This window comes from Magallana gigas, chromosome 9 (genome assembly GCF_963853765.1).
Source record: "Magallana gigas chromosome 9, xbMagGiga1.1, whole genome shotgun sequence".
Lineage (NCBI taxonomy): Eukaryota > Metazoa > Mollusca > Bivalvia > Ostreida > Ostreidae > Magallana > Magallana gigas.
This window is the reverse complement of record NC_088861.1, coordinates 44,543,822-44,571,313: the sequence shown is the minus strand read 5'-3', so window position 1 is coordinate 44,571,313 and position 27,492 is coordinate 44,543,822. Positions and strand designations below refer to the sequence as shown.

Sequence of the window (27,492 nt, the reverse complement as noted above, 5' to 3'; positions counted from 1 at the left end):
TAGACAAACCAGCTTTAGTAAGATTTTTTACTGGTATATTGAACCTATGTAAACAAAAACAGGGCACGAGCCTTGTTTACATGACGGAGAATTGTGAGCCCTGTATCTTGCTTAAAACTCATCGACTGGCACCCAAATTTCATTTGATCATTAAAAATACATTCCTAAAGCATGGTAAATAATGAAAACAGAAAAATAAGATTTGAACAAAATCGTGACCATGCCCCTTTATATTATTTTAATACAACTCTTTCTTTGTATACGTGTTAATGCTCTTTGAAGAGCCCTACTCAGTATTCTGAAGAAGAAAAAGATACATTAACATTTAATAATTACGTTAAAAATATAAAACTAGACAAGGAGTTTACGAACGGCTTTCCCCAAATTTATTTCAAAATTAAATTTGTTGACGGTGTATGATGATGAAATTATTGTGTACAGATTCAAAATATTCTATATTTTGTAAAAATACAGTACTTTTTTAATTATTTTACATCAAACTGATATCATGTTGATTGCTTCTAGCTATTGAACATTGGCCAAATTAAAATTTCTCGGCATCATTTAGCCTGGTTCCCGAGGCCTTCCGATTGTGCAAGCACACTTTTGTGCTTGCACAATCGGAAGGCCTCGGGAACCAGGCTAACAGTCCATCTGAACCCGTTAATGTTTGCACACACACACACACACAGAGAGAGAGAGAGATATATATATATATATATATATATATATATATATATATATATATATATATATATATATATATATATATATATATATATATATATATATATATATATATATATATATAAAAAATGGGACGAACGAAATTACGTAACGAATCAGACTTGAAGGTGGCAGGGGACAGTTTTTTTGATCCAATTCATTGTAGCCAAGGGATGCGTGTCTTCGGAACTCTGTAACTAGAATTTCCTCAGTTCCCATTCAGCACAAATACCTTTAATTCACTCTTTATAAGGCCAATCACCAATTTCTGAAGAAAATTGCTAATCAAAACCTGTAAAATTCTCTACATACTGGTTTTTATGAGATTTTGACCCTTTCATATTTTGCTAATTTTTCATGATTTTTCAGCTTTTTAGACCTCCCCCAGCTAATTCCCTGCAGAGGGTTGACCTTCCGTACCGCGTGCATGCTGCACTATCACATGTCAGAAACTTACCGGTGTATATATATATATATATATATAGTTTACAATGTCCCATCCACCTACTTTTCGTGTTATTTTACCTCCCGTCTGTAACTTGCAATTTCACTGTGTAAAGTCAGCACAACAGTCAAAGCCGCAGGTTTCGCATTTTACTTCTGATTCTCATGTACCTAACATAAGGGGCCTACATATTGCATATCAATTTCAACAAGAGACACCCCTCTAACTAATGATAATCATTAAAAATCATTTCATGAATTTTAGCAACACTCATAAGCCTTCAAGTACAGCAACTCTCAATTTTACAAAAATATTGACGGGTACTTTATTCGAAACTGTCCCTTGCTACCTTTAATTAGCTCAGGACCGTGGACGAATATATTTCGAACGCATTGTCTAATAAATCTACATCAGAAAGGGCAGATAACTCGCATTCTAAAATGGCGTTGTGTATTGCCGCATTTTCTGATTTGACTAATTTTTGAACAACATTGTCATAATGGATCTCTGATTGGTATGGGTGTTTTCAAAAGACTTAGCGATATAATTTTGTAGATTTCAACCCAATTCATAAAATATTACTTATGTATATCCGCGGGTAATGGACACCAGTACTTTACCCTGTTTACTGGATGTTGAACACTGTTGAAGGCTCTATTTTCTTTATTTGTAGATTTTTATGTATGAGTTTCAGTGAAAAAATTCAAACTCAAGAAAATCATTTCAGAGAAACGTCTGAAAATTTTAAATAAGACATTGGTAGATCAGCAATATTGTTTATCTTGTAATATTTAACAGAAGTACAGTGTACTCCTTCACCTGTTGACCAGGTCCAGTACAACCTCCTGATTCAGCTATATAGCTTAATGAAGCTATTCAGAATAGCTTGATTTTTCTATTTTGTGATACTTTTTTCTTGAGTGGGTATTTTTTTCTGTATACATATAAACAAAATCGCACTTCAGTGCAGTGATAGTTTTCAACTTAGAACTGTTTCTGTAATCAATGCATGTAAAGATTACTCATCAATTTGTGTCTCCTAAAGAGACTTTGCGCTTAAAGTTTTAAAAATTTTGGGGAAATTGATTCATGACCTCCCAGGTACTTCTTGAATGAAATATAAAGAAGGCCAGTTATGGTAAACAAGATAATTGATTGGTAATAATTATGCACAAAGTAGCGGAAATCATACTTATCCATGCTTCAATGCACACAAGGTGATGGACAGTTACCCAAACAATAGAAATATATTTTTTGCTTAAAAGTTTCAAAAGCAGCAGTGTTAAAACTAATTTTGATTAGAATTGCTTTTTGATTGGTTCATGGTACATGTATAAATATGAACGTTACTTAGGCCTAAAAAAAAAAGTTGTGTGTTTAGGGTAACCCGACCTAACCTACAAAAATGCCCCGATCCTACCATTTTTAGATGTCTGTTTTTATGCAATTGTGATTTTTATATTATTTCTATTAAAATCCCATTATTAAATATGACACCAAAAAACATTCTTAGGATTCATGCAGAAAAAAATATGATAAAATAAAAAAATTCCCTACCTACCTAACCTAATTTTTTCATCAGTGTTACCCTAAACACACAATTTTTTAAAATAGGCCTTAACATGATTAACTTGCAATTTTTTGTATATTTCTGATAATTAACATTTTTGTGAAAAACAGCATATAAATAGCTTAATCAAGCTTTTCTAAATAACTTTAATAAGCTATATAGCTAAATTAGGAAATTGTGCTGGACCGGTTGACAGTGTGTCCCAAGGTATCCTGAATTCACATTTAAAATTTGCTTTATTACTCGACATTTTTAATACCTCAGGGTTCAAAGGATGTTTATTTAAAAGAGAAAAAAACTCTCAAGATTTCTTTGTTGAAACGTACTCCTGAAGACTGAGTCAGGCTTATCAAATTTTAATTCATGGCTAAAAAATTAAAAATTGTCATCGGGGATTTTGAATTACATCATACATTATAGTATCCAAATGATAATATTAAAAAATTGTCCGAGGCAGTTAAACCAATGTCAACACCATAATGATTATGAATCTCTGTAAGAAATTGTTTTTATTCGTGTAAATTTTTCCTAGTGAAGAATGAAAATGTTTCAATGAAGATTCTTGGATATTTTCCGTTTTATCAATTTCAATTGTACTTTTTTTTTTTACAGGTATGTGTATTTTTATTATAAATTGTCTAGTTTGACATAAACAAAAACTTGGGACAGACTAAGGCATTTCAACTTTTTTGATATCATGATTGATGCAATGGATAACTATTTAGATAATAATAATATTCAGAAATAACAGGTTGCACTATTTGCATTGCATTCAATATGTTGTTGTGCTAAAAAATATGTATTGATATCATGAATATAAATGAAACTCTGATTGGTTTAAAAATTGCTTACATGGAATAAAGTATACCAAAAGGGATATTTTTTTTACTCCAGATGACGAGAAAATTTTATCTCCAGACAATGAGATTTCATCTTTTAGTTTGAATGATTAGACATTAACAGAGATGCCCCCAATCATTGACCCCCACATTGGGATGAGCGGAGGGGCCCCAGGAGGGGGAACAATTCCCCTGGCTACCCTCATTGACTACATAGTACAGAGAACCTACCATGAACTATCAGTGCTGTCTGAACTGTAAGTAGGCCATGTATCAATATTTTTTGGTATCCTTTTGTTAATTGCTGAACCTAGACAAACTGCACAAGTTTGCAGTGTTATATAGTGTTGTAGTGTCAAAACTTAAAACCTTACTACATGTAGTTTGTTTACAAAAATCATACAGAACACTAAACTTAAATTACCACATGTTTTCAGTTCTTATTTTAGTTTTAATTTCTTTGTTAAATCCTCCAGAATGACTTCATGTAAAATCGATTCATTACCTATTCATCTCAAAGTGAATACTATATATACATATTTATTTTAGGCTTCCACGTAAAACAGACATGGAGAGAAAAGTGGAAATAGTTCAGTTTGCCAGCAGAACCAGACAGCTGTTTATCCGCTTACTGGCCCTTGTCAAGTGGGCAAGCAGTGCCACAAAAGTGGACAAGTGTTCAGTAAGTATGGCTGTTTATACACTTACGTATAGGCGATTATATAGGGTGTATTAGCCCTAGTCAAAGTGCTGTTGTGTTAAAAAAATATCAATCAATTCGCCTTCCAAGAAATTGTGTTGCTTCACAATACCCAATCAGATACTAGTAAGAGTAGGATACAGTCCAATTGTCTGAATTAACTACACAAATCTTCTTTGTATTAAAAAGAACTGAAAATAATTTTGCGTTGGAATTTTTTTCTTTATATGCATTAATAGATTACTTTTATTTATTCAGAAGGAAGTAAATGTTAAGGTATCATTGATGTATCGTTGACTTTGAATGATTTCGTCATTTATCTGAAATCAATTGGGGTGACCATATTCATGATATAACTATACGCTTAAATAATGTTGTAGAGTTTTACCTTAAGTTGAGATAAATTACTGAATAACAGATGCTCTTTGTGCGTTTATTTACAGGAGATCTGTAATTTCTTTGTCCATTTATTTACAGGAGATCTGTAATTTCCTGGAGCAGCAGTCCATGTGGTTCGTGGAGACGGCTGACATGTTGGCTAAGATGGCCAGAGAGACCCTGGTCAATGCCAGGTACTCATCTTGTAGTTTTATTCTTCAGCATTTTTAGGTCTGGGGTAAGACCCTTACTATTGATAAAAGTAGTAACGTAAGAGGAAAATTTGGAGAACTCAGTTTCCTTCCAGTTTCTCTCTCCTACTAACATTCTTTATCACTCCATCCTCAATTCTTTATAATCTTCTCCCGGATCCTTTACCACCATGTCCTCAATAATTGTTCACCTTGTCTTTTGTTATGCTCCTCTCCACAGACTGCCAACGTTCTCACTGCCGTGTGCCATAGATGTGCTGACGCTTGGGAGCTATCCCAGGCTGCCCTCCTGTATTAGGGTAAGTCTTCACTGTCTTCAGTGTATATCACGAAAGTCTACACTGTCTTCAGTGTATATCACAGTCAATACATTTTACTGAAATTTATATGAGCTGATGAAAAATTCTGAATGAAATATCAGTATTATCAAACAACAACTACATAGCAAATATACAATCAAAATCAATTTGTAAAGGTTATTTATAACAAGTTTTTAAATATGAACTGGTATTAAATGCATGCAATTCGTGATACATGTGTTTTTTATGTTACAGGACAAGATAGTTCCACCAGACGCCATCACTCCGGCAGAAAAAAGACAGACCCTGCAGAGGTTAACACAGGTCATACAGTATAGACTGGTGGCCACTGATCTCCCCCCACAGATGAGGAAACTCAAAGTGGGTAAGTTCATACAAGATGAGGAAACTCAAAGTGGGTAAGTTCATACAAGATGAGGACACTTAAAGTGGGTAAGTTTATAAAGGCTATATATCTCACCTCTTTCTCTTGATCTGGATGCTCCAAAAAATAATTATAAAGTTGAAGGAAGCTACAGTTTTACTCCTCCTGTAAATGAAGAATGATATGCAAAGGCTATTTGAAAACATCTTTAGTGTATGAATAATAGAATAACTACAATACAGTTTTTGCAAACACTTTTTATTTTTCATATTTTCAGAAAATGGTAGAGTGAAGTTTAATGTTGAACATGAATTTGAGGTAAGTTAACTTCTCTTTTCAAGTTTATTGTAATGTTTGAAAAATTCATAAAAGTTTGTTAGTTCAGTTGTGAAATGTTTTGGATTCATATTTGAAAGCTTCCTACTGAAATATTGATGCAACCAGCTGTGAACAAAGTAATAATGGTGATTTGCTAGTTAATGTGCACAGAATGTATGCTTATGTCAAAAACATACAAAAAAGTTACATGAAAAGAATGTACAGTAAAACACGGTTATAGCGAACACGTTTATATTCAATTGACACTTATAGCAAAGTGAATTTTATCCCCCTTGACTTTATTACATGTTGTAAACTTGACAGATATAACGAACTACGCTTATAAGAACAATTGAGCATTCCTGGCACTTTGTTATAAGCATGTTTTACTGTATGACACTCCTACAACATATGCGTACCAGTCACAGTTTAAAAAAGTTCCCCAGCAATACTTTCAGTGTTTTGATTATTTATTTTTTCAGGCAACCTTGACCTTGATGGGAGACAGTCCCAAGATTCCCTGGAGATTGCTGGACATCACTCTGTTAGTGGAGGATCCAGAAACTGGGGGTGTGTAGTCAAGTCTCTGACAGAGAGAATGTCTTTTACCACACACTTTAGGCTTGATATCTGTGACCAATATTTATAGACTATATTTATTTCCTTAAATGAGCAATGTATTAAAATATTCCAAATGTTCAAATCTTAAAAATTAAAATATATTTTTTCTTTACAAAATGAAAGTTCATATTAAATAAACGTAAATCATTTCTGAAATTTTAAGGTAGATTTGATCGTTAATTAATTGATTAGGCAACCTCCTTAATTAACAGCTAGGTGTATTAATTAGTGTTTTAAAATAGAATATGATTGTCAACTATTTTGAATTTCTTAGCATGAAAATCTATGTTACAAAAATAAAATTATCATTATGAATATGTTAATGATATTGCCTGCCTTTGTTATGAATTTAAATTTTGCATTGATAAAAAGTAATTCCCTTTGTAGAATCTACATAAAATTTATAAATTTGACATTTGTTTCAAGTGTACAGACTTAGGTATTTTTCAATTGATTGATTTTTCTGATTGTTACAGATGGGAAGTCGCTGGTTCACTCCTTACAGATCAACTACATCCACCAGCTGGTCCAGTCACGGCTGATGGACAACGAACGACCCCTGCATGACCTCTACAGATTATTACGTATCCTTTTGTGAATGAGAGCTGTTTTTGATAGATTAATTTGTTTTCCATGAAATAGATGCGTATTTGTCAGTTCTGAAAATACTGGGAATTTATACCCTCCAAAACAAAGTTTTATGGGGTATTTAGGAGTCATCCTGTCTCCCTGTTTGACCCAGTTATATGGGTAAAAGTCCTTCTTGGACATCTCTTGTTTATCATAGTCTTAGACATAGTGTGTTTACTAGTTCTATTTATTTGATATTTTTTTGAATGACATAATCAGAAGCATTTATTATTTTCTCTTTAGAGAGTTTTTTTTTTTTTGATAATCAAATAGAGTAAGTCAAGGCATTTTCTTGGGAGTTTTTAAACATTGTGAAAACGAGTATTTTTTTGAAAATTTTAATCAAGATGTTAAATTGAACACAAAGATATAATTGATGTGATCTTAACTGTAGTTAGACACATTCTGCCTGTCTCTACAGCTGGAGGTCCTATACTCTCAGGTAAGTTGTGGAACCTGATCACCACATCATAGTAAACACCAGAATTAATATGTAATGTTATGAAATTCATGAGTGAAAGTGAGAGAAAGAAAATCTACATACATGTGCTTTAAGATGTAGAATACCTACCGGTAATCAAAATCTTCTTAAAACAATCTTCAGAAAATCTATATTAAACCTGATTAATAATGCTATATGTACATGTATAGATACAGGTATACCATATTAATTATTTCCACACAATGCCTTTGTTCCTTTATAAACTGATTAAATCTGCTATAGTTGTCTTTCATAAAGTTGATTCTCTTCTCTTTAGACCCAGCGCCTAATCAAGGATCGTATGGGGGACAGCATCTGTGTGGAGAAATACGACATCGGCAAATGTCTGTCCCTCTCATACTGGAGGTAGGTTACCTGATGGCTGAACTGATTGATTCAAGTCGATTGTAAGAGGATAATTATGTGGGACATAATTCTTCCCTCAATCCATAAAAGTTGTAAAATAAGAACACTTTGGAAATGTCTGTCTCTGTCTGACTGGTGCTAGTTGATGATTGATGATTTAGATGGATTGTGAGAATTGAAATAATTATTAGTTGATATGTAAAATGACAATAAAACAAGCCTGAGTCAGTACTGAATGTTTAACCTCATCATAATTCAAAGACTGACCTACTCCCTTGCAGTAATTGATACATGTAACTGTTGATTATTGTAGGGATCCCAACAGAAGAGACAGATCACAGGATGCACTCTGTAAGTCAATATACACACATATAGAAATGACTGATACACAGTAAGTCAATGGGCAAATGATATATAATTATGTACTTAGTTACACACAGAAATGAGGCCTAACAAAAAAAATAGTTTGTTTCCGCTTTCAAGCTGAAAAAAAGTAGGGTCGGTCGGTCGGAATTTTTTTTTTCCTTTAATATTGCAGTATCCATACATGCCGGTTAGATACTGACACTGCTGAATGGTATAAAATGAGAAATACTTTTAATATAATTCCTGACTATTAAGCTGGTCTTAAGAAAACACAAAAATGATATTATATATCAGATACTTCCTCTGCCAACAATGAGAGCATTATTAAAATCTACAACACATGGAAACATACAGCCATTTTGAAACAAAACGTTTGAGTTACACTGATTTGAGAAGAGTAACTGCTTCAAGCGTTTTTGTGACCAAAATTTTGAGTATTTTTTTTCCAAATCGGATAAAAACAAAAATAAACGATTTTTCATCAAAAATCCTTAAAAAAAAGTTTTGAGTCGGGGGGTAAAAGCTAGGGTCGGTCGGGAAAGCGGAAACAAACCATTTTTTTTCTTACGCCTGATGGAATAGTCATGTACAGTAACGTCAATAGAACTAATCCAAAACCTGATCGACCTGAAATTACTTTTGTCTGTGAAGCAGTGTTAACTTGTAAACATTCAATACCTTTCTCTTGTTATACTTTTAAGAACCTCTATTTTTTTCCTCTGTGTTTTAGTGTATTGATGCAAGAGCCTAATTTTGGTTCCCTATTTTTCTGTTGTTGAATGGGACAGTGTCTATTTCGTTACTCTGTGTTTTGGTGGGATGATCTTAATTATAGTGTCTGTTTCTTTTCTCAGTGTTTTGGTTGAATGTATATCTCTTTCCTTCCCCAGTGTTCCGCTTGAGCGTGCACGTAGCGGAGGATGACGACGGCCGGCCCCTACAGATCAGTCACTTCCCATCCATGTCCCCCGAGGAGAGCAGCAAGGTGGGGCAGGCCATCAAGAGCAACCACCTGTCCATGGAGAGGCTGCTCATACAGACCATCGAGGTCCGCGGCCTCGCCAAGCTCAAGGTAGCGTGCCTATAACATGTACATATAGACGTAGATTATATGAATAGAACTGTATGCAATCTCTTTAATGATTCTTGAATATGCATTAATCTTGACAAAAACAATGAAATTTTGACATATTTTTACTTTTAAGTGTAAAATGTACATTACAGGACCTATCTAAGGATCTACAAAGGTTTACAGAGGGAGCTTGTAAGTAAAAAAATCAGTGTTTGGCTTTGAAAAGTGAAAATAGTTCACTTCTTATCTATTTTATTCAAAACTAAAAGGAGACCAGATTACACGTGTACAGAATTTTTTGTCTGATAAATAAAAGGTGGAAGTATAAAAATAAGAAATTCTTAAACCTTTGGTGTAACAAGTACTGTGGTATTGTTAGATTTGTGGTGGCTCAATTTCATTGTTATCGTGGGTAGCCCTCCCCCACGAATTTACATCATCGATGAAAACAAATTTTGAAAGAGTTTTCCTTCTGAAACTGAAATTTGATGCATCCACGAAATAACGGCCTCACAAATTGGCAAAAAACCAACAATCCACGAAAAGTAACCCCCTCGAATTAAAATGATTCCACAGTACTTTCTGTTTTGCTTTAGCTGAGATAAGGGACTAACCCTAATGCCCTCCATGTGTTATTGCTTGTTATAATGTGTCTACTTTCTGTTTTGCTTTAGGTGAGATACGAGACCTACCTATTGCCCTCCATGTCCCCCTGTTGGAGCCCAGCATGGACTCGGAGAAGCTGAGGGTAATGGTGGACTGTCAGAGGGGGAACCTGCTGGCATCTGTACCAACCTCCAAAGGTCAGGGTCACTGAAAATAGGTCAAATAAATGGGAGATACCCAGTGCTGACCTCCAAATGTTAGGGTTACAGAAAACTATGTCAGAGTTCAGGGTTACTGAAAATAAAGCAGTGAAGTGTGGAGTACCAAGTACTGACTTCCAATGGTCATGGTTCAATGATTCAATATCAATTATTATAGTACATATTACTGATCTTAGAATTGTTCAAATTCATGTGAGTGAAAGGTTGAGGTCATTCAAAACAATGTGAGATAAGGTGAATGTTCCAAGTTCTGACACCCAAAGGTTAAGTCAGAGATGACTGTGGCATGTGCACTGTGTAGTCAAAGATGTAAAACTTGTCTTCAAACCTCTTTATCCAAGTGAAGGCTCTTAGCAGGGCACAAAGGTTTATTTATAGAAAAGATAAACAAATGTCAATGATAGAGAGGAAATACATGTACATGCACATTACCTAGCATTGTTTTCTATTTAATCATGTTATATTTTTTGGTAGATTTACAAGAGGTGGATGAATTAGAAGATGCTCTGAATGGTGACCGGAAAAATCTGGACAGACTGGTCAGGAATCTCAGGTAATTGTGATTAATTGTTCGTTTATAATTGGATATCAAAACTCTAGAGACATGAAGATTGATTTATGAATCTACTGTATGTCCAGCGGACTAAAAGATCTCTGGTTGTTGCACTCAAGTACTATAAGTTTAATAAGAAATTAAAATATCAATAAAATGTATAATTATCTGCGAAATATTTTGGGTCTGTCTTTATAAGTTACATGAAGCCCCTGCCCATTTGTTTCAGGCTGCGGCTATGTGTGATGAGGTGTGAGAAAAGCTCCCAGTACCTGCCCACCATCTGTCAGAAGCATCTGCCATTCATCAACCTGACCAATCACCCGCTGGAAAAGTTAAGCAAGTCCCGTCTCTACATCAGGGTTCCTAAACAGTCCGCCTTCTACTTGGTGAGTTTATCCCAATAATGATAGAATTGATTGGCTTTTAGTTATTGTAGGGGATTATAAGGTATATCAACTATATGACAAGAAAGGTAACTTTCTTCTGGATAATGGCCATATTGTTTAGAGTAATTTTTAGCTCACCGAGACGAAGTCAGGGGGAGCTTATGCTATACCCTCGGCGTCGGCGTCCGGACCTGGTTAAAGTTTTTGTTGCAGGTCCTGTATCTAAGCTATTACTTGTCCTATCTTCACCAAACTTGCATGGATGATGCATCTGGACCTACTTATGGACTTGAAAGACTTGGATGCTGAATCTGAGTCCTAAATTTCAGATGCTGGAGGAGGTTAAGGTTGTGGGACCAGGTTAAAGTTTTTGTTGCAGGTGCCCTTTGATAGCAATATCTAAGTTACTGCAGGTCCGTACTTCACCAAACTTGCATGGATGGTGTGTCTTATGATGCTGATGCACCAGACATGCTTGAGTGCTGAATCTGAGCTATAGGTTTCGGATGCTGGAGGAGGTTAAGGTTTTTGGAGCAGGTTAAAGTTTTTGTTGCAGGTGCCCTTTGATAGCAATATCTAAGTTACTGCTGGTCCATACTTCACCAAACTTGCATGGATGGTGTGTCTTATGATACTGATGCACCAGGCAGGCTTGGGTGCTGAATCTGAGCTACAGGCTACAGATGCTGAAGGAGGTTAAGGTTTTTAGAACTGGTTAAAGTTTTTGTTGCAGGTGCCCTCTGATGATTATATCTTAGTTACTACTTGTTCTAACTTCACCAGACTTCCATGGATGGTGCGTCTTATGATACTGATGCACCAGACAGGCTTGAATGCTGAATCTGAGCCATAGGTTTCGGATGCTGGAGGAGGTTAAGGTTTTTAGAGCTGGTTAAAGTTTTTGAAACAGGTGCCCTCTGATGATTATATCTTAGTTATTACTTGTCCTAACTTCACCAGACTTCCATGGATGGTGCGTCTTATGATACTGATGCACCTAACAGGCTTGAATGCTGAATCTAAGCCATATGTTTCGGATGCTGGATGAGGTTTAGTTTTTTTGGAACAGGTCACATGTTTTATAGATGATAGCTTGCATTGTTGATTTAACTATATTATAAATGAAACACAGATGTTGCTTCAGATGCAGAGCCTGATCCCAATTATCAAGGATGCTAAAGAAATTTCCTACCTCACTCAAACTTGCCCGATAGATAGATGTGTTTTTTGATAAATGATATAACATGATTCATATGATATAGTATTGTATGGTATGAAACAATATTGTTTAATATGATACAATATAATATCATATGTAATATTATAAAAAGTTATATGATACGATATGATATTGTATAATTTTTTTTGATATTTTATGTTATGATATTGTATCATGATATCGTTATATATAGTACTGTATATTATGATACAATATTGTATAATATTATATTGTATTATTAATTTATTATTTTATCACATGATACTATTACATAAGATATTGCAAAATATAATATTGTATCCTATGATACAATATTGTATATTCTATAATATTGTATCATATGATATTGTATAATATGATATTAGTTTCTGTAATATAGAATTATATCACATGAAATTGTATAATATGATACTGTAATATTATATAATATCGTATCATACGATATTGTATAATATGATATTGGTTTATAATATGATATATTATCACATGAAATTGTATTTTATGATATTGTAAAATATATTATTGTATCATATGATACAATATGTATAATATAATATTGTATTATATAATATTTTACTTTATCACATAATATTGTATCATTTGATATGATACAATGTTGTGTATTAAATTATATTGTATCATATGATACAATATCATATTATGTATAAAAAATGATACAGTATCATACAATATCATACTATATTATACAATATAATATTATATGTTTCAATGTTATGATGTATTATGTAATATGATATTGTTATATAATACTTATTGTTTTTTATACTATGATATTGTATTATGTGATCAAATACAATAACGTATAACACAATACAATGTCATATCATATGTTACAATATCATATCTCATCCTTGTTTATTATGGTATGTTATTGTATTATATGATATATGTTGTAAATATGATAGGATGCAATATTTAATTTTATATTATTGTATTGATTAACATATGAACATATGATTATCATACAATTTTTTAACAGATGATATACGATATTGTGTCAAAACAGAATCCATGAATATCCAAGATCATAAAGTATGATTTTCATTTAATATGATAAAGGTGGTCTCATAAAGGTGAAGTCTCATAAGGGTGATGTCTCGTCTCGGTGAGCTTTGTAATCTGTGATTACCTATGTTTTAGATTTTGGATTGGATGTGTTCCAGGTTTTTACAAAACATGTTTTAATAGATGACAACGTATTGTCTTTTATTTTACATGTATTTCATCATGAGATCACAAAATGGTTTTGATTTTCAATTGAAGAAAGTGAGGTTCAGTAAGACTTATCTTTGAACAGTTTTACTATCATGACACATGTAACATTGCCTGATATGATTTCAGGTGGTGGAGCTGGTAGAGGGAGACACCACCGTGGACTACCGGTACCACCTCCTGGACACCACGCAGTGCACCTCGGACGGCTCGGAGATCGACATCAGCGAGGACCCATGCCCCAAGCTTTACCTGAGGGCGGGGCGTCTCATCCCCCTCGATGTCAACTCCTTCATCCACGGCCCTTACACCAAGCTTTATGGTGGGTAGTCATAGTGATGTACTGTGTGACTGAGATATACATACCTTATGATGCTTTATAATGATGTGTTTAACATACATTGCAAGTTACTACCATACACCAAGTGCAATGGTAGGCTAGTTGTTGTAAGCTACTATGAGATAATACTGTAATTTCATTAATATCCTAGGGCATAAATTTTCATGGATTTAATGAAAGTTTCAAGGATAATTAAATTTATTAGAAATGTCACATCAATTAATATATAATTTTGTGATCATCTCAACAACAAAATCTATTTATGTATGTGTTAAACTAGTATTGACAAAGCCACAGTAGCTTATAATGGTTCATAATGATGTCACTGAAAAAACAAGCAATGCATGTTACTCAAGAAATGTGTTTTATTGTAGATGAGCAAGAACAAAGCAATATAGAAAGCAAGAGAAGAAAAAGAAAGGTACTTGTTCCAAATCCACATGAATTTAAGATATTATTTATATTTACAAGTATACCCCTTTTCTTATCATACTGATGATCCAAATGATCAATATAATTCATAATGCTTTTTTGCATTTGATGTAAAACTGACATGCATGAAGTTGTACCTGTTAACAGCAGTTGACCTAGCCTATGGAGGTTTTGTTATTCCATCATCATTAATTTTATTGGACAAAGCATTTAGACTAGAGCTGTGCTGATTGGCAGCATATTTACACACTTCTCCTTGTACTCTAGAACTTACGAGGTTTTGATCGTTTATAATGTTTGTTTGCTCTGTAGAACTTTAGAGGTTTTGATCATTTATAATGTTTGTTTCCATCAGATCATGCTGGGAGAACTACGAGAGCCGGCAGTCAAGAAAACCAAAGGACAGCCGTACTTCACTCCCGAGCTGGCCTACATCCTGGCAAGTTGTGAGGAGAGGATCCCTTTGGTCAACCTGGGGCTAGAGGTAAAAGGCTTTATCAGTATCATTCTTGAAGTATTCTGAGATCTTAATATTTTTTTTTTACTTATAATAATTTAATCACTTTATAATGTTTTATTTTCTTTTTCTTAGTTTTGTGTTTTGAAAATGTGCCACGTTGATTTGAAAGAGATTTTCAATTAATTGTCATTGTTAGAGTGTCACCATCATACTCAATGTAGCTGGGATTGCTCAAATCACTGAGCACTGATCAAATAAGTTCACTTAATCTATCTGCTTTGATTTAGTTTGAGAAGAATGGAGTGGTGCATAATGGAGTACAGGCTGACTGTGAGGGGACCTGCTTCTGTCTCTCTATCCTCAGGTAATCTATCTCTTTACCTCAGGTAATCTATCTCTCTATCCTCAATAATACATGTTAGGCTCTGTATATCTCTCCATCCCCAGGTAAACCACCTCATCTTCATATCTTTATCATCAAGTAAAATATCTCCCTATCATTGGGTAAACTGTCTCTTTCCTCAGGTAAACTGTCTCTCTTTCCTAGCATAAAATGTAAATGTTTATGAAACTACATGTATGATTATTATGGTTGCAGGAATATCAACCATTTAACAAATTTCAATTGACAATGTGTAAACATTAAATTGAATGTTGAAATGTCATTTTAAGTATCATTTGCATCTCTAAGGCTTACAAAAAAGAATTTATGATAGAAAATATGGATAATATGTGTGATAAATGATTTGTTTCATCTATGAAATTGCTGTTTCTATTACCGTGGCAATGCTCAGTGAAAGGAGATGCAACATTTTTCAATGTACAGCTGTGTTAGAGCATGAATTATACATTTGTTAAGGCATTAAAGCATAATACATGGACATGATTTATCGTCAAACTGACACTGATGATTAATGTGAGAGCTGTTTGATTTTTTAGCATGCCTGATGTGGATGGCCTCAGTGAAGAAATGTGTACAAAGATCAACAACCTGCTCCTGTCACTCAAAGTCAGAATCCTGAGTAAACCAATGAGAAATTGGATTGTAGAGGTCAGTTGAATAATCCACCAATCAAAAGCTGTGTTATAAAATATTAAACAAAATAGCCAATTGAAGATAAGAAATAGAAACTGTCACTGAAAAGCTGTAGTTTAGAACTATCAGAAAAAAACCCAAATAGAACAGACAGCTTTTATAATGAAATGAAATTCAATACAGAATTTCTTAAATAATAAACAGATTAGAGTTTTCAAACTTTACAAAATGTTTTATTTGATGAGCATTAGATTATTTTTATTTTTTTTGGAATACATGAATGGTCATATACATTCATGTATTTATTCAACTATTCATAACTCATGATTCAATTTCTTTCTTTATCACAGTTTCTGTTTTCTAAGCCTGTTTTAGAAAGTTCCAATAAGAAAGAACAAGGTATGGATGAAAGAAATATCATTTATTACTGATAAAAGTTTTTGAGGTTATTTATTAACATTTACATTTATAGCTGAAATAAAAAGTTTTTTTTTTAAAGCAAAGCATCATCAGTAACATTTAGTTTTCTATTTTACAATGAAAATGTAATACAGTTTAACTTCAATAACTCGAATACTGATATTTCGAATACAGTTGATACGTCGAAGTGATTTGTAAGTCCCAACCACTTATTTTTTAAGTACTTTACCCATGATATCTCAAATGCTTGGATATCTCGAAATTTTTAACAGTCCTATCTAGTTCGAGATAACAAAGTTTGACTCTACATGTAAATTAATTCCCATATTTCTTTGTTGAAAATAGTATGGATATACCCCATATTTCTTTGTTGAAAACGGTATGGAAATACTTTTGTGAAATAAAATAAAATTAAACTTTGTGTTAAATGTATTCGTAGGTCCAGTACAGCGAGTCCACATCATGATGGAGCTGAACATTGACAACCTTAAGAAGGTGGTCAAGGACATCCTAGACGAGTGGGCGGGGATCTGTCACCTGTACAGCATTGTCCATGAGTTCGCCCAAATGTACTCAGGTATGATCAGTAGAGAAATGTACTCAGGTATGTATGATTCTTAGAGATGATCAGATGTTTTATGCTGCTAGTCTTACAATTTGAAAATTTGACAGTTTGCATGTTAGGGTATTTGTAGCTGCAGTCAATCTCCAAATGATAAACATTTTCCTTTTGTAACTGTCTAGTAACATGTAAACTCACGTTTGAATTAAAATTAACGAAACTGTAATTAATGTTTCAACTTTAATGAAGAATTGAAGACAGGTTTTAATATGACCAAAGATCTTATGCATGATGAATTTTTCTGTATTTTCAGATGTCAGAACAGAGCTCAGAAACACTGTTGATATTTACTCATATGACTACCGTAAACTCTCAATGATATATGGACCCAGCCAAACAAGTCTGGTATGATTTTAAATTTGATAAAGTTCATTGATGAAATATTAATAATTTCAGATAACTGTTACAAATGGCATGAGTATGCTTTAGAAGAAGTTGGATAATGGGAAGGTTTCCATACTATGATGCATCATATCTGACTTGTTTATGTATTTGTAGATAAACATTCAGTGGAAGGGGGATGCTAAACAGTTCAATGTATCGCTGGGAACTGTGGGTAATTCATCAACAGTAAACCCCCACACCGTGCTTCTGTCCCAGTACCAGAGGGAGCTCAACCACACCCGCTCCCTGGCCCAGATCTGTCAGGTAAATCACCACCCACACCCTGGCCCAGATCTGTCAGGTAAATCACCATCCACACCCTGGCCCAGATCTGTCAGGTAAATCCCCACACCCTGGCCCAGATCTGTCAGGTAAATCCCCACACCCTGGCCCAGATCTGTCAGGTAAATCACCAACCACACCCTGTCCCAGATCTGTCAGGTAAATCACCACACCCACACCCTGACCCAGATCTGTCAGGTAAATCACCATCCACACCCTGGCCCAGATCTGTCAGGTAAATCCCCACACCCTGGCCCAGATCTGTCAGGTAAATCCCCACACCCTGACCCAGATCTGTCAGGTAAATCACCACCCACACCCTGGCCCAGATCTGTCAGGTAAATCCCCACACCCTGGCCAAGATCTGTCAGGTAAATCCCCACACCCTGACCCAGATCTGTCAGGTAAATCCCCACACCCTGACCCAGATCTGTCAGGTAAATCACCACCCACACCCTGACCCAGATCTGTCAGGTAAATCACCACCCACACCCTGGCCCAGATCTGTCAGGTAAATCACCAACCACACCCTGTCCCAGATTTGTCAGGTAAATCCCCACACTCGCTTCCTGGCCCAGATCTGTCAGGTCAATTCCAACACTTGCCTTCTCCCGAAATCTGTCAGGTAATTCCCCACACCTGCTCCCTGGCCCAGATCTGTTAGGTAAATCAATGTGTGTGAAAGGTCAGGCTTATTTGTGTGTGAAAGGTCAGGCTTACCTGTTTGTGAAAGGTCAGACTTTCCTGTGTGTGAAAGGTCAGATTTATACTTGTGTGAAATATTTTAGTGTACTCCTAACATCCATTTGTTTAAGGTCATACTTAAGATTTTGTAATGATTGAGTATAATTGTGATATCTGTTTACTAGGTTCTGCATGAGACCTGGGCCCCAATGATGTCCATCAACAAACTGAACATGTCTCTGGTTCAAGCCGCCGCTACGGTCAGTGTTTACTGCTTACAATCAAATAACTAAACACACAAACAAGCTCCATGGACAAGCTCGATTGTCATGTTGTCCGATACTCCCTATCTACAAAACAATATTGTAACATTCTATGTCCTCCACCTGTCAAATATCAGTGAAATAGGTTAACTCTATCTTAATATTTCAGCACTGTTTAATAATTCTTTATGAGGTTGATATGTTTTTCTTTTATGTACAGAATACGAAGCAGCCCATGCAGAGCTTTACCGTGATTCCACAGTCCACCACACACGTACGGATCGCATTCAGAAACATGTATCCTTTCTTATCTATGATTTGCATAATGTCTGTGTGTGTTTGAAATTTTCCTGAAATGTATGAACAAAACCAGCAAATTTTTTTGTTGATCCTTTTCATGTTTAATATCTTATAATAGTGATATAAAAAAACCATAATGGTTATGATAAATGAATTCTCCCCTCCCCCCCAAAAATGATCCCAATTTGTTTCAAAGGGATTTGTCCTTGACATTTTATCAGTTCTTGTATTGATGTACATTTTCGTAGCAACAAGATTGTTTCCGTTAGGGACGGGGCCTACAGTCTGTTTGATAACAGTAAGGCAGTGGATGGATTCAGCCCCACCTCCATGTTCAAGGTTTGCAGTTTGTCTGTTGACATTCTACGGTTTTCAAAATTATTGATAATTTGTAAATTTACAAAATAATAATTAGATTCATATTACATCAACAAATTATCTTAAAAAATGATATATACTAAGCAAACAGTACTCATTTGTTGAAAAAACATGAAATTCATAATTGTCCTTTTGTGGTTTCATTAATCATCATGGGCATCGAATTGCATGGGTTTGTAAAACACAATTTTGAGCATACATAAACTTTTGACCAATAATTTTTCAAAAACAAATTGTTACTAAATATTTAACTTTGATGATCATTTTATACATGTATTGTGGATCCACTCAACATTGAAATCCAAAATACTGTTGCCCAACAAATACAGAGTTTGATAGGTCATACAAAGTACTTGAGAAACCATTGTACTCAGTCTTAGGTCACAGAATGATTTTCACTTAAACGTTTGTTTGATCTATTTCAGCATTTCCTGAACAAGTATGTGGATGATGCCATCACGGGCAGACACACCCACAGAATGTCCACCACAGAGGACGACAACCCCCCCTCCCCGATGGACTCCATCGACATCTTTAGCCTGTCCTCCCAGCCCCCCTCCACGGGGTCCCCTGCCTCCAGACAGCGGGGGGAGACCGGTCTCAGGTTCCCGATGACCCCTCCCTCGAACCCCCACACCCCCGCCTCCCCAAGTGCTGCCAGAATGTCAGGGGTAAGCATATTCACTTTGTGGTGTCTCTTTGTCTTTGTATTAAAAATGTGTTCAGAAATCTTTGAGTGTATTTTACCTGTACATATCAATGTTGGAATTGCGAACATTTGAAAATTTTGATGTCTTAGAGTTTATTTTAAAAAATTGTGAAGCTAAAGTATCAAAAGATACAATTATGTACATTTAACAAATTGATAAGCCCCCTCCCCCCTTAATGAAATATAATGGTTCAATATTTTAATGCTAGAATATAAAATCATACATAACTTTATGCTAGCATAGTACATATACGAAGGCTGTCCCAAAATAATGTAGACAGGACACATAATTTATAATCTGTTCACTGGAATTTCATTAGACTTCTATGTTTTCTTCAAAGACCCTTTGGCAAACAATGCTGAAAAGTTCAAATCTGTACTTTATTTATTTCTCGAGAAAATGAATAATTAGTAACAACAAGTTTTGTCAGGCGGCGCAATGTGCGACGTCAAAAATTTCCAGTTTTACGTTGTTGCTAAACCCTCCACATCGTTCACGATAACATTTACGTTTTATTTCCGAAAATGTCTTAGAAAAAATATTATCTTTGAACATGTACTCTGCGTGAACATTCAATATATATTTCTAGTTTTGTTTTGTTTTTAAATATTTTCTAAGTACAAACGATCTGTCGGCTCCAAACTTGCCCTGTATTACTTGTTCAGTTGTCTAACGTCCGTCTTACCGAAATGTGTCGTTCAACATTTTGACGTCCATTGATATCGTTCGGGGTTTCTTTTTTCCACTTATTGTCATCATACTTGTTCAAATATTTTCAATTTTGTTTAACTACTTATTCACAAAACGCATTTCTCATCGATTTTGTTAATTTCATTTACTTCCAAAGCCGCTTAGGATTTATTTCATGGTCTTTACAAAATTGTATCAGTTACTGCTGCGCCGCCTTAAACGCTGAAAACGTCATTTTATTACCACTTACTGTAAACGTGGAAATTTTGACGATGTGTTAATTTTGACTATGTTGGCGATTTTTATTTTCTCGTCAAAATTTCCACTCGCCAAACTTCACATCATATAATTATACAGCGTATTAATACCAGAATGTTTTATCGGCATTATCCCGTTAGGACTAGATCAAAGTTAATTATTCATTTATGTACATAGCTATAAAAACACGTAATTAGCATTGAAAAAACCCATTAAATCTAAACAAGCATGTTTTAAATGCAATTATCACTCAATCGTCACAACATTCTCTAATAACTTTGCGTGCGTAATTATCATGCCGTGTTTGACCTACTTTATTACCTCAGGCAATATCGTTTTGTGAATAAAAACAAAATACAAAGAACAATTTTATTCCATCAAATCTGTACGGACTTTTTTTCAATCAAAGTTAAATTTTATTAATACCAACGCTTGTAAAAGAGTTCGCAAGAAAGATAACTCTAACCTTGGCCTTATAAGAAATCAAAGATAGATAACTGTTACTCTTATTCAAAAATTCGTCAAAATTTAAACTCGCCAATTGTATCTTACTAAAAAATCGTCAAAATTTGAACTCGTCAATATAACCACGTTTACAGTAACCTTTCAACTTGTCACAAAACGCGCTATAAAATATTTAAAAGTTTTGTTATAGCCAAAACATTTTCTGAGTAAATAATAGAATTATTATCAAATATCGGTGTATGTTTTATTTGAATTTTTTCATTCGAAAAGTACTTTTCCGCCCAATTTTCAATTCATTATGTTGATTTTAACTTTAATTTTGTTTTTGACATAGCGCCGCATGTAGAATTTCTGATCTAACATGCTTTCATTTCACTAATTTAATCTCAAACAATATTCGATTTTAAAACATTATTTGAATGCAAATTTCTTGAACCCTTTGTGGCACAAATTTCATCTTCCTTTGTCTTCGATTAACTGAATAACGCCACTTGTCTACGCTATTTTGGGACAACCCTCGTATGTTCAATGCACTTTGATTTAATGAAAGTTAGAAACAACCTTATTTTCTTCCTTTATTGTGACTGTTCGATGAATGATGTATTCATGAAATATCTGGGAAATATTAGAATTTATTTATTGAACATAGTTAACTTACATGATTGTACATGATATTTTGATTAATGTATGGTTCCATATATTTACCTAATAAGTTCATGTATGTCTACCATGGTATTAAAAATTCACTAAATGTAGTACATGCATATCTACTTGAAATACATGTACATGTACTATTGAAATGCATGAAATTTGATAAATGAAAAAATACATTGAACTGTTTTTTCAATGAAATTTACTTGATGTAATGTTATGATGGCTGTTCCAGGTAACCCCCTCACCCTCCACAGCGCTGATAGGTACACCCTCTCCGGGGACCCTGCTTAACGTGGGGTCACCCGGTAACCCACAGCTCCATGTTCCCTCCCCGGGATCCAGTGCTTTTGTCCCAGCTCCCTCCCCCCAGTCGCTGGGAATTCACATGCCAAGTCCCGCCTCAGGATTCATGGGGCCACAGGGTAAGAGACAGTCAGCATGATGTTCACTAATAAAAGGAACTATTCTTAATAAGGAAAATCATCAAAATATGCATGGGCCAATTTTTGTGGATTGTCACACTTTCTGTGGATTCAATGGGATGTAATTTTGTGAATTTACTTGTAATATGATTATGTATGATAATTTCTACAGTATTTCACAATTCAGTCAGGAAGTGAATCTGTAGTTAAGGGGCTCAAAGAATACACAAAACTTAAGCTACCGTGATTTCTAGTGGTTGATATTAATCGTGTTTTAATGAGCTTTGCGATTCCTCCTTCACCAGGCCTGGACGTGGGGTCCCCATTCACAAGTGCTAGTCTTGCCATGCCATCCCCTGTACAGAGGAACTGGCCTAACTCACCATCAGTGGCTGGCCCCTCCCCCGCCTCACGACACACCGCCCACTCACCAGGGAACCCCGCCCTCCACTCCCCGCAGACACAGGCCAAGGACGGCGACCACAGCAAAGCTGCAAGTAAGGAATGCTCCCGGGAATCTGTCTGTCTAGTACCTTTATTATGATGTAAAAATGACTACAGATTCTGTATAAAAATTTCTCTTGATATCTTTGGATCTTATCCTAGGTAAATGGTTGTAAAATGGAAACTTTTTGTTAATGTTACAAAGCTTACAACAAAGAAATACTAATAGATATCTGTTACATATAATCCTTAATAAACAATATTGGTCGTAAAATGAAGACTTTCTTTAATATTAGTAGTAGAAGATCAAATTATGTTGCTCTACTCTTAAAACACCAATAAATAGTTTAAAACCACACAGTATTAAGAAGTCCTTACAAAAATATATTGATCCTGTCTTTGATATTCTAAAATGAAGACTTATTGCTAAATAAAAAAGATCTTGAAAAGTTCATTTAAATTTCCTCTTCCAGTGATAAGCCACACAACAAGAATGCTGCCACAGCGAGCTTGGGCTGCCTCCATTCCAACCCTTCTTTCCCATGATGCATTTGACACCCTCCTGACCCCGAATCGACCTCAGGGCCTCCCGTACACTGTGTCGTTGTCCCCGCTGGAGAGGTTTCTGGGAAGTGTGTACCTGAGGAGGAATCTACCTCGACTTATTCAGTCCGAGTCGGTAAGTCATGACTTACTCAGTCTGAGTTAGTACATCATTGAAAAGTTTTTATGAACCAGCAGTTGTCAATAAATCAGGGTTGAACCCTTGCTTTAGTGTATTGTATATCATATAAAACAAATTCGACAAAATCCACTTTACCTTGCAGAAGCTGACTTGTACAGAGTCTTTATTTTAAATATAAAGAAAAACTTCTGATTATTATTTTTAAGATGTTTATCTGTGAGAAAGATCATGCCGATCATGAAGCCTTCATAAATTAAACTAGAAATAATTGTATTCATTCTTAAAGGAGCATGTCAAGAGATCACTAAGATAATCTTGGTTGGTCACATGATCAAATCCCATACTGACTAATGGGATTCTCAGACAATTTAATCACACCAATCCCTATCATATCCCAGATAAAATTTTTACAATTGTTAAAATGACATATACTTGTAATTACGCTTAAAAAAGATGAATCAGATGACAATATCATGTTCATGATGTTTATTATTCAACTTAAAAAATGGGGAATGTGTTATGCCATTAATCACTGATAGAAGTTATATGAAACAATTGTTTTACTGTTTACATTTTCATGTATTAACAAGTGTAAACATATAAACAATGTGTGACCTTGACCTTTTTGTAGCTGACTCCATTACGCTCCACAGACCCAAACATCACTTCATTCAAAGTCGAGACCCTCCAGTTCCATGTGACCTTCAGCAACAACCTGCAGAGTCTCCACATGAATGTCCAACCTGTACCAGGTACCATAATTAATCCCTCTCCTACCTACCACTTCAACCCCCCCTCCCCCCCAAAAACAAACAAACAAACAAAAATAAAACATTTATAACAAAAAACAACAAACACCCACCCTTTTAGAAAAGCATCCAATCTGTACCAGATAACTAACCCTTCCTCCCCCCCCCCCTCCCAACAAACAACATGTACCAGGTAATAACTCCCCCCACCCACACCCCCACAATCTATTATTTCCCCCTCCCCCAACACTTACACACAGTCACTACATGAATGAGGCAATTGTGTTTATGCCTGTATCATTATTAACCATAAAACTTCATGTATTTCCTGGCATCTTGACGCAATATTTTATATTTTGAGTGCAAGTGATCGAAATATTGTTTTACTTGAATTTTTTTGTCTGTTTCATAGAACACAGAGACCAGTGGAGCGTGGAGGTGTTAAACATCATTCAGCAGTACTTTGACTCCAAGGTAACTTTTCATGGAATATGTTCAGTGAATGTCATAATATCAACATGTCATATTGAATGGTTGACCTCCAAATTATGTCAGTTTTACAGTACACCTTTGTGAAATAAAGATGTTGGTATGATCATGAATTTTATTGTTTAATTGTTATCCATGAATTATAAGACTGAGAGGTTTCTTTGTGATTTTTGTACAGGTCGCTTGCCCGCCCTACAAAGTGAACGCACTGAGAGCGTTCTGTAGAATTCTAGATACCCCGATCAGGATCCTCAAAGACTGTGTACAGATGATGAGGCTGGAGCTGGTAATTATTTTATATGCAGGAAAAATGAATTGATTACACTGTTCTCTCTTTAACTTTAATGATTTCTGAGATTCTGCTATCAAAATAATACAAAACATACAGGATTATATGCTTTTACTAGACTTTAAGTTGATGACTGTGAGTTCATACCACTGTGAACTACATTGTACAATTTGTAGATGGGTCCGAACCAGCCCGGTAACATGAAGTGGTCCATGCAGTGGTGCCTGACTGTCCCACCTCACGCCGCCTTTGTGGCGCCAGCCGGAACCGCTGCTGTAGCCAAGAACAAACAGATTAAGATGCTGCTCATGGTACGGCACTATTGATCAGTGGACCACTCGTCTTGTTAATACTTTGTTTCTGTATAGCTATTGAATCTTTATATCGGGAACACATCTACAGCGTTTAAGATATTAAGAATGAATTGATATATATATGATTATAAAAACTGAAGTTCCAGGCTTTGTAATTAGGCTTTTTGTATTTTAATTGAATTATTTCCTTATAATATTGTCATTGTCTTGACTATGCCTTTTGTAATTTTGGAGAATTATCACCTAATGTGTTTGTCATTGTTTTAATTATGCCTTTTATGATTTTCTCCCTAAGTGTGCTATTTTGGTTGTTTGAAATTCCTCGTATTGATTTTACTGTTACTGTCCCTTTGTGTTTTTCCAGCTCCAGTTCACTAGGGCCAACATCCAGCCCCCGGCGGGACAGGACCCTCAGTCTATCATCGTCCCCCTGCTGTACGACATCAGCGCTAACACCATTCAACACATGGAGCCGGTCAGGGGTCAGCCACAGACCCCCGCCTACATGGCCGTCTCACAGCTGCTCCAAAACTTCTACCACCCCCAGAGCGCCGAGTGCATCCTGTTCCCGGCCGTCCAACACATCATGGCCAATCTCAACCTGTAACTTTGTAAACTCACTAAACATTGAAACAATCTCAAACTGTAACTCCGTAAACTCCCGGGGATTGAAACAATCTCAACCTGTAACTCTGAAAACTCACAAACGACTGGAACAATCTCAACCTGTAGCTGGGTTAAATTACAGGGGGCTGAAACAGCCTCAGTTTAAATCTTAGTGAACTCACAAGGGACTCAAGCAGTCTCAAAGTACTGGAACAATCTCAACTAATAGCTCAGTAAACACACATGGACTGAAACAATCTCAACTTTTATTATAGCTACGTAAACTCACAGAGGATTTGAAGTCCTTAAGCATTTCTTTTCCCAATTATCTGAAATTCTACCAAGAAATAATGTTGTGTTTGAATTGCTCTAGACCGGATGGATGAACCATTAGAATTCCTCTGAAGTCATTCAAAACACAATCGTCACTGATTAATGTACTATGAGGGAGCAATGGTTGGGTAAACATGTATTTGACACCACTTTGTGTTTTAATGGACAATATCAATGACAGGAAATTTTCAATTAATGTGATGAAATTTGTTGGTGTAAATGTATCAAAGTAGTTTCTTAGGACAGTGGAATGTCCTAATTCTTGTCTGGTAGCCTTATAGGAATTGTAAATAAATATTTATGAATTCAGTACAAATGTACATAAATCATGATCATGATCAGTTTGTTTGAAATGTTTGTACAGGTGAAATTGATACATAAAAAGGTACATTGACTGTATGTATAGGTTATCAAATTTAAGCTTGTGTCAATAAATTTGCATCAAACTATGTGGGTCTTCAGCATATTGATATTGTTTATAAAACGTGGCCATTGCAGAATGGCACTTGAGGCCATAAAAGCTTGACAGCTCAATTTTGAACTTGAATCGTAAAAAAAAATTGAATAACTTTTTTTTTTTAAATTAAGGGTGAAACAAATTAAGGCAAAAACAGCTGAAAGTAAAATGTCAAAATCTTTCTTTATTACTGTCATTTTATTTTTTGAAAATTAAACACAAACAAACAAATGAGGAAATAATAATACACAGTAATTTCTTTAATTTTCACACGTTACTGATGGACACGAATTCTGTCAGATTTTGTAATTAATTGCAAGCGGAATAAAAACAAAATGAAATCAAGGATAAATGATTAAGCATAGCAAAGGACCTAATTATTAAATAAAAAAAATATAAAGCATGGAGATGGAAAATAAAATGATATAACAAAAAAAAAAGCCACAAAAATTCAGGAAAGCAAAAAAATTCAAACTGTTTATAAAAATAAAACTTCACAATTGAATTATGATCTTAAATGTAAACAAAAACAACATACACGTAGGTGCAAATGATGCAGAAAGAAAATATTAATTAAAACGCAATTGATTTCAGACAGATTTAAATATTTGACGTTTATGTTTTACAATTACCAAAACCATAAAATAGAAATAAACTTTAATAGTCAAACTAAATGTGGTTTTATGATATTATGGAA

The 27,492-nt window shown here is 34.9% G+C and overlaps 1 protein-coding gene across 3 annotated transcripts; it reads left to right on the top strand.

Annotated features, from left to right (window-relative positions):
• Window positions 1-1,581: 1,581 nt before the first annotated feature.
• On the top strand, window positions 1,582-26,787 carry LOC105331677 (mediator of RNA polymerase II transcription subunit 14). 3 transcript variants are annotated; one of them, XM_066070512.1, is made up of 39 exons: window positions 1,582-1,685; window positions 3,636-3,837; window positions 4,130-4,262; window positions 4,758-4,852; window positions 5,091-5,169; window positions 5,425-5,554; window positions 5,832-5,872; window positions 6,355-6,442; window positions 6,970-7,077; window positions 7,522-7,565; window positions 7,882-7,970; window positions 8,284-8,321; window positions 9,227-9,408; window positions 9,561-9,600; window positions 10,083-10,211; window positions 10,710-10,788; window positions 11,018-11,177; window positions 13,759-13,951; window positions 14,344-14,390; window positions 14,757-14,885; window positions 15,149-15,225; window positions 15,801-15,912; window positions 16,248-16,296; window positions 16,757-16,894; window positions 17,193-17,284; window positions 17,438-17,587; window positions 18,475-18,549; window positions 18,773-18,849; window positions 19,074-19,191; window positions 19,656-19,901; window positions 22,240-22,429; window positions 22,735-22,926; window positions 23,347-23,552; window positions 24,190-24,310; window positions 24,720-24,781; window positions 24,975-25,082; window positions 25,262-25,396; window positions 25,764-26,008; window positions 26,051-26,787. In XM_066070512.1, exons 2-38 carry the CDS (start codon window positions 3,707-3,709, stop codon window positions 26,004-26,006), a joined length of 4,326 nt encoding a protein of 1,441 aa, XP_065926584.1. In that variant the 5' UTR covers window positions 1,582-1,685; window positions 3,636-3,706; the 3' UTR covers window positions 26,007-26,008; window positions 26,051-26,787. The 3 variants fall into 3 exon arrangements, with proteins under 3 accessions (XP_065926584.1, XP_065926585.1, XP_065926586.1); XM_066070513.1 differs by having other exon boundaries at window positions 1,632-1,685; window positions 3,682-3,837; window positions 25,764-26,787; XM_066070514.1 differs by lacking the exons at window positions 1,582-1,685; window positions 3,636-3,837; window positions 4,130-4,262; window positions 4,758-4,852; window positions 5,091-5,169 and having other exon boundaries at window positions 5,547-5,588; window positions 25,764-26,787.
• The last annotated feature ends 705 nt before the right edge of the window (window positions 26,788-27,492 follow it).

Excerpts from the sequence above, each read along its gene's own strand:
- LOC105331677 (XM_066070512.1), top strand. The coding sequence starts at position 3,707 with ATGCCCCCAATCATTGACCCCCACATTGGGATGAGCGGAGGGGCCCCA. Across the intron at positions 16,895-17,192 it reads GTTCGCCCAAATGTACTCAG|ATGTCAGAACAGAGCTCAGA; the intron begins GTATGATCAGTA and ends CTGTATTTTCAG. Across the intron at positions 22,430-22,734 it reads AGGATTCATGGGGCCACAGG|GCCTGGACGTGGGGTCCCCA; the intron begins GTAAGAGACAGT and ends CTCCTTCACCAG.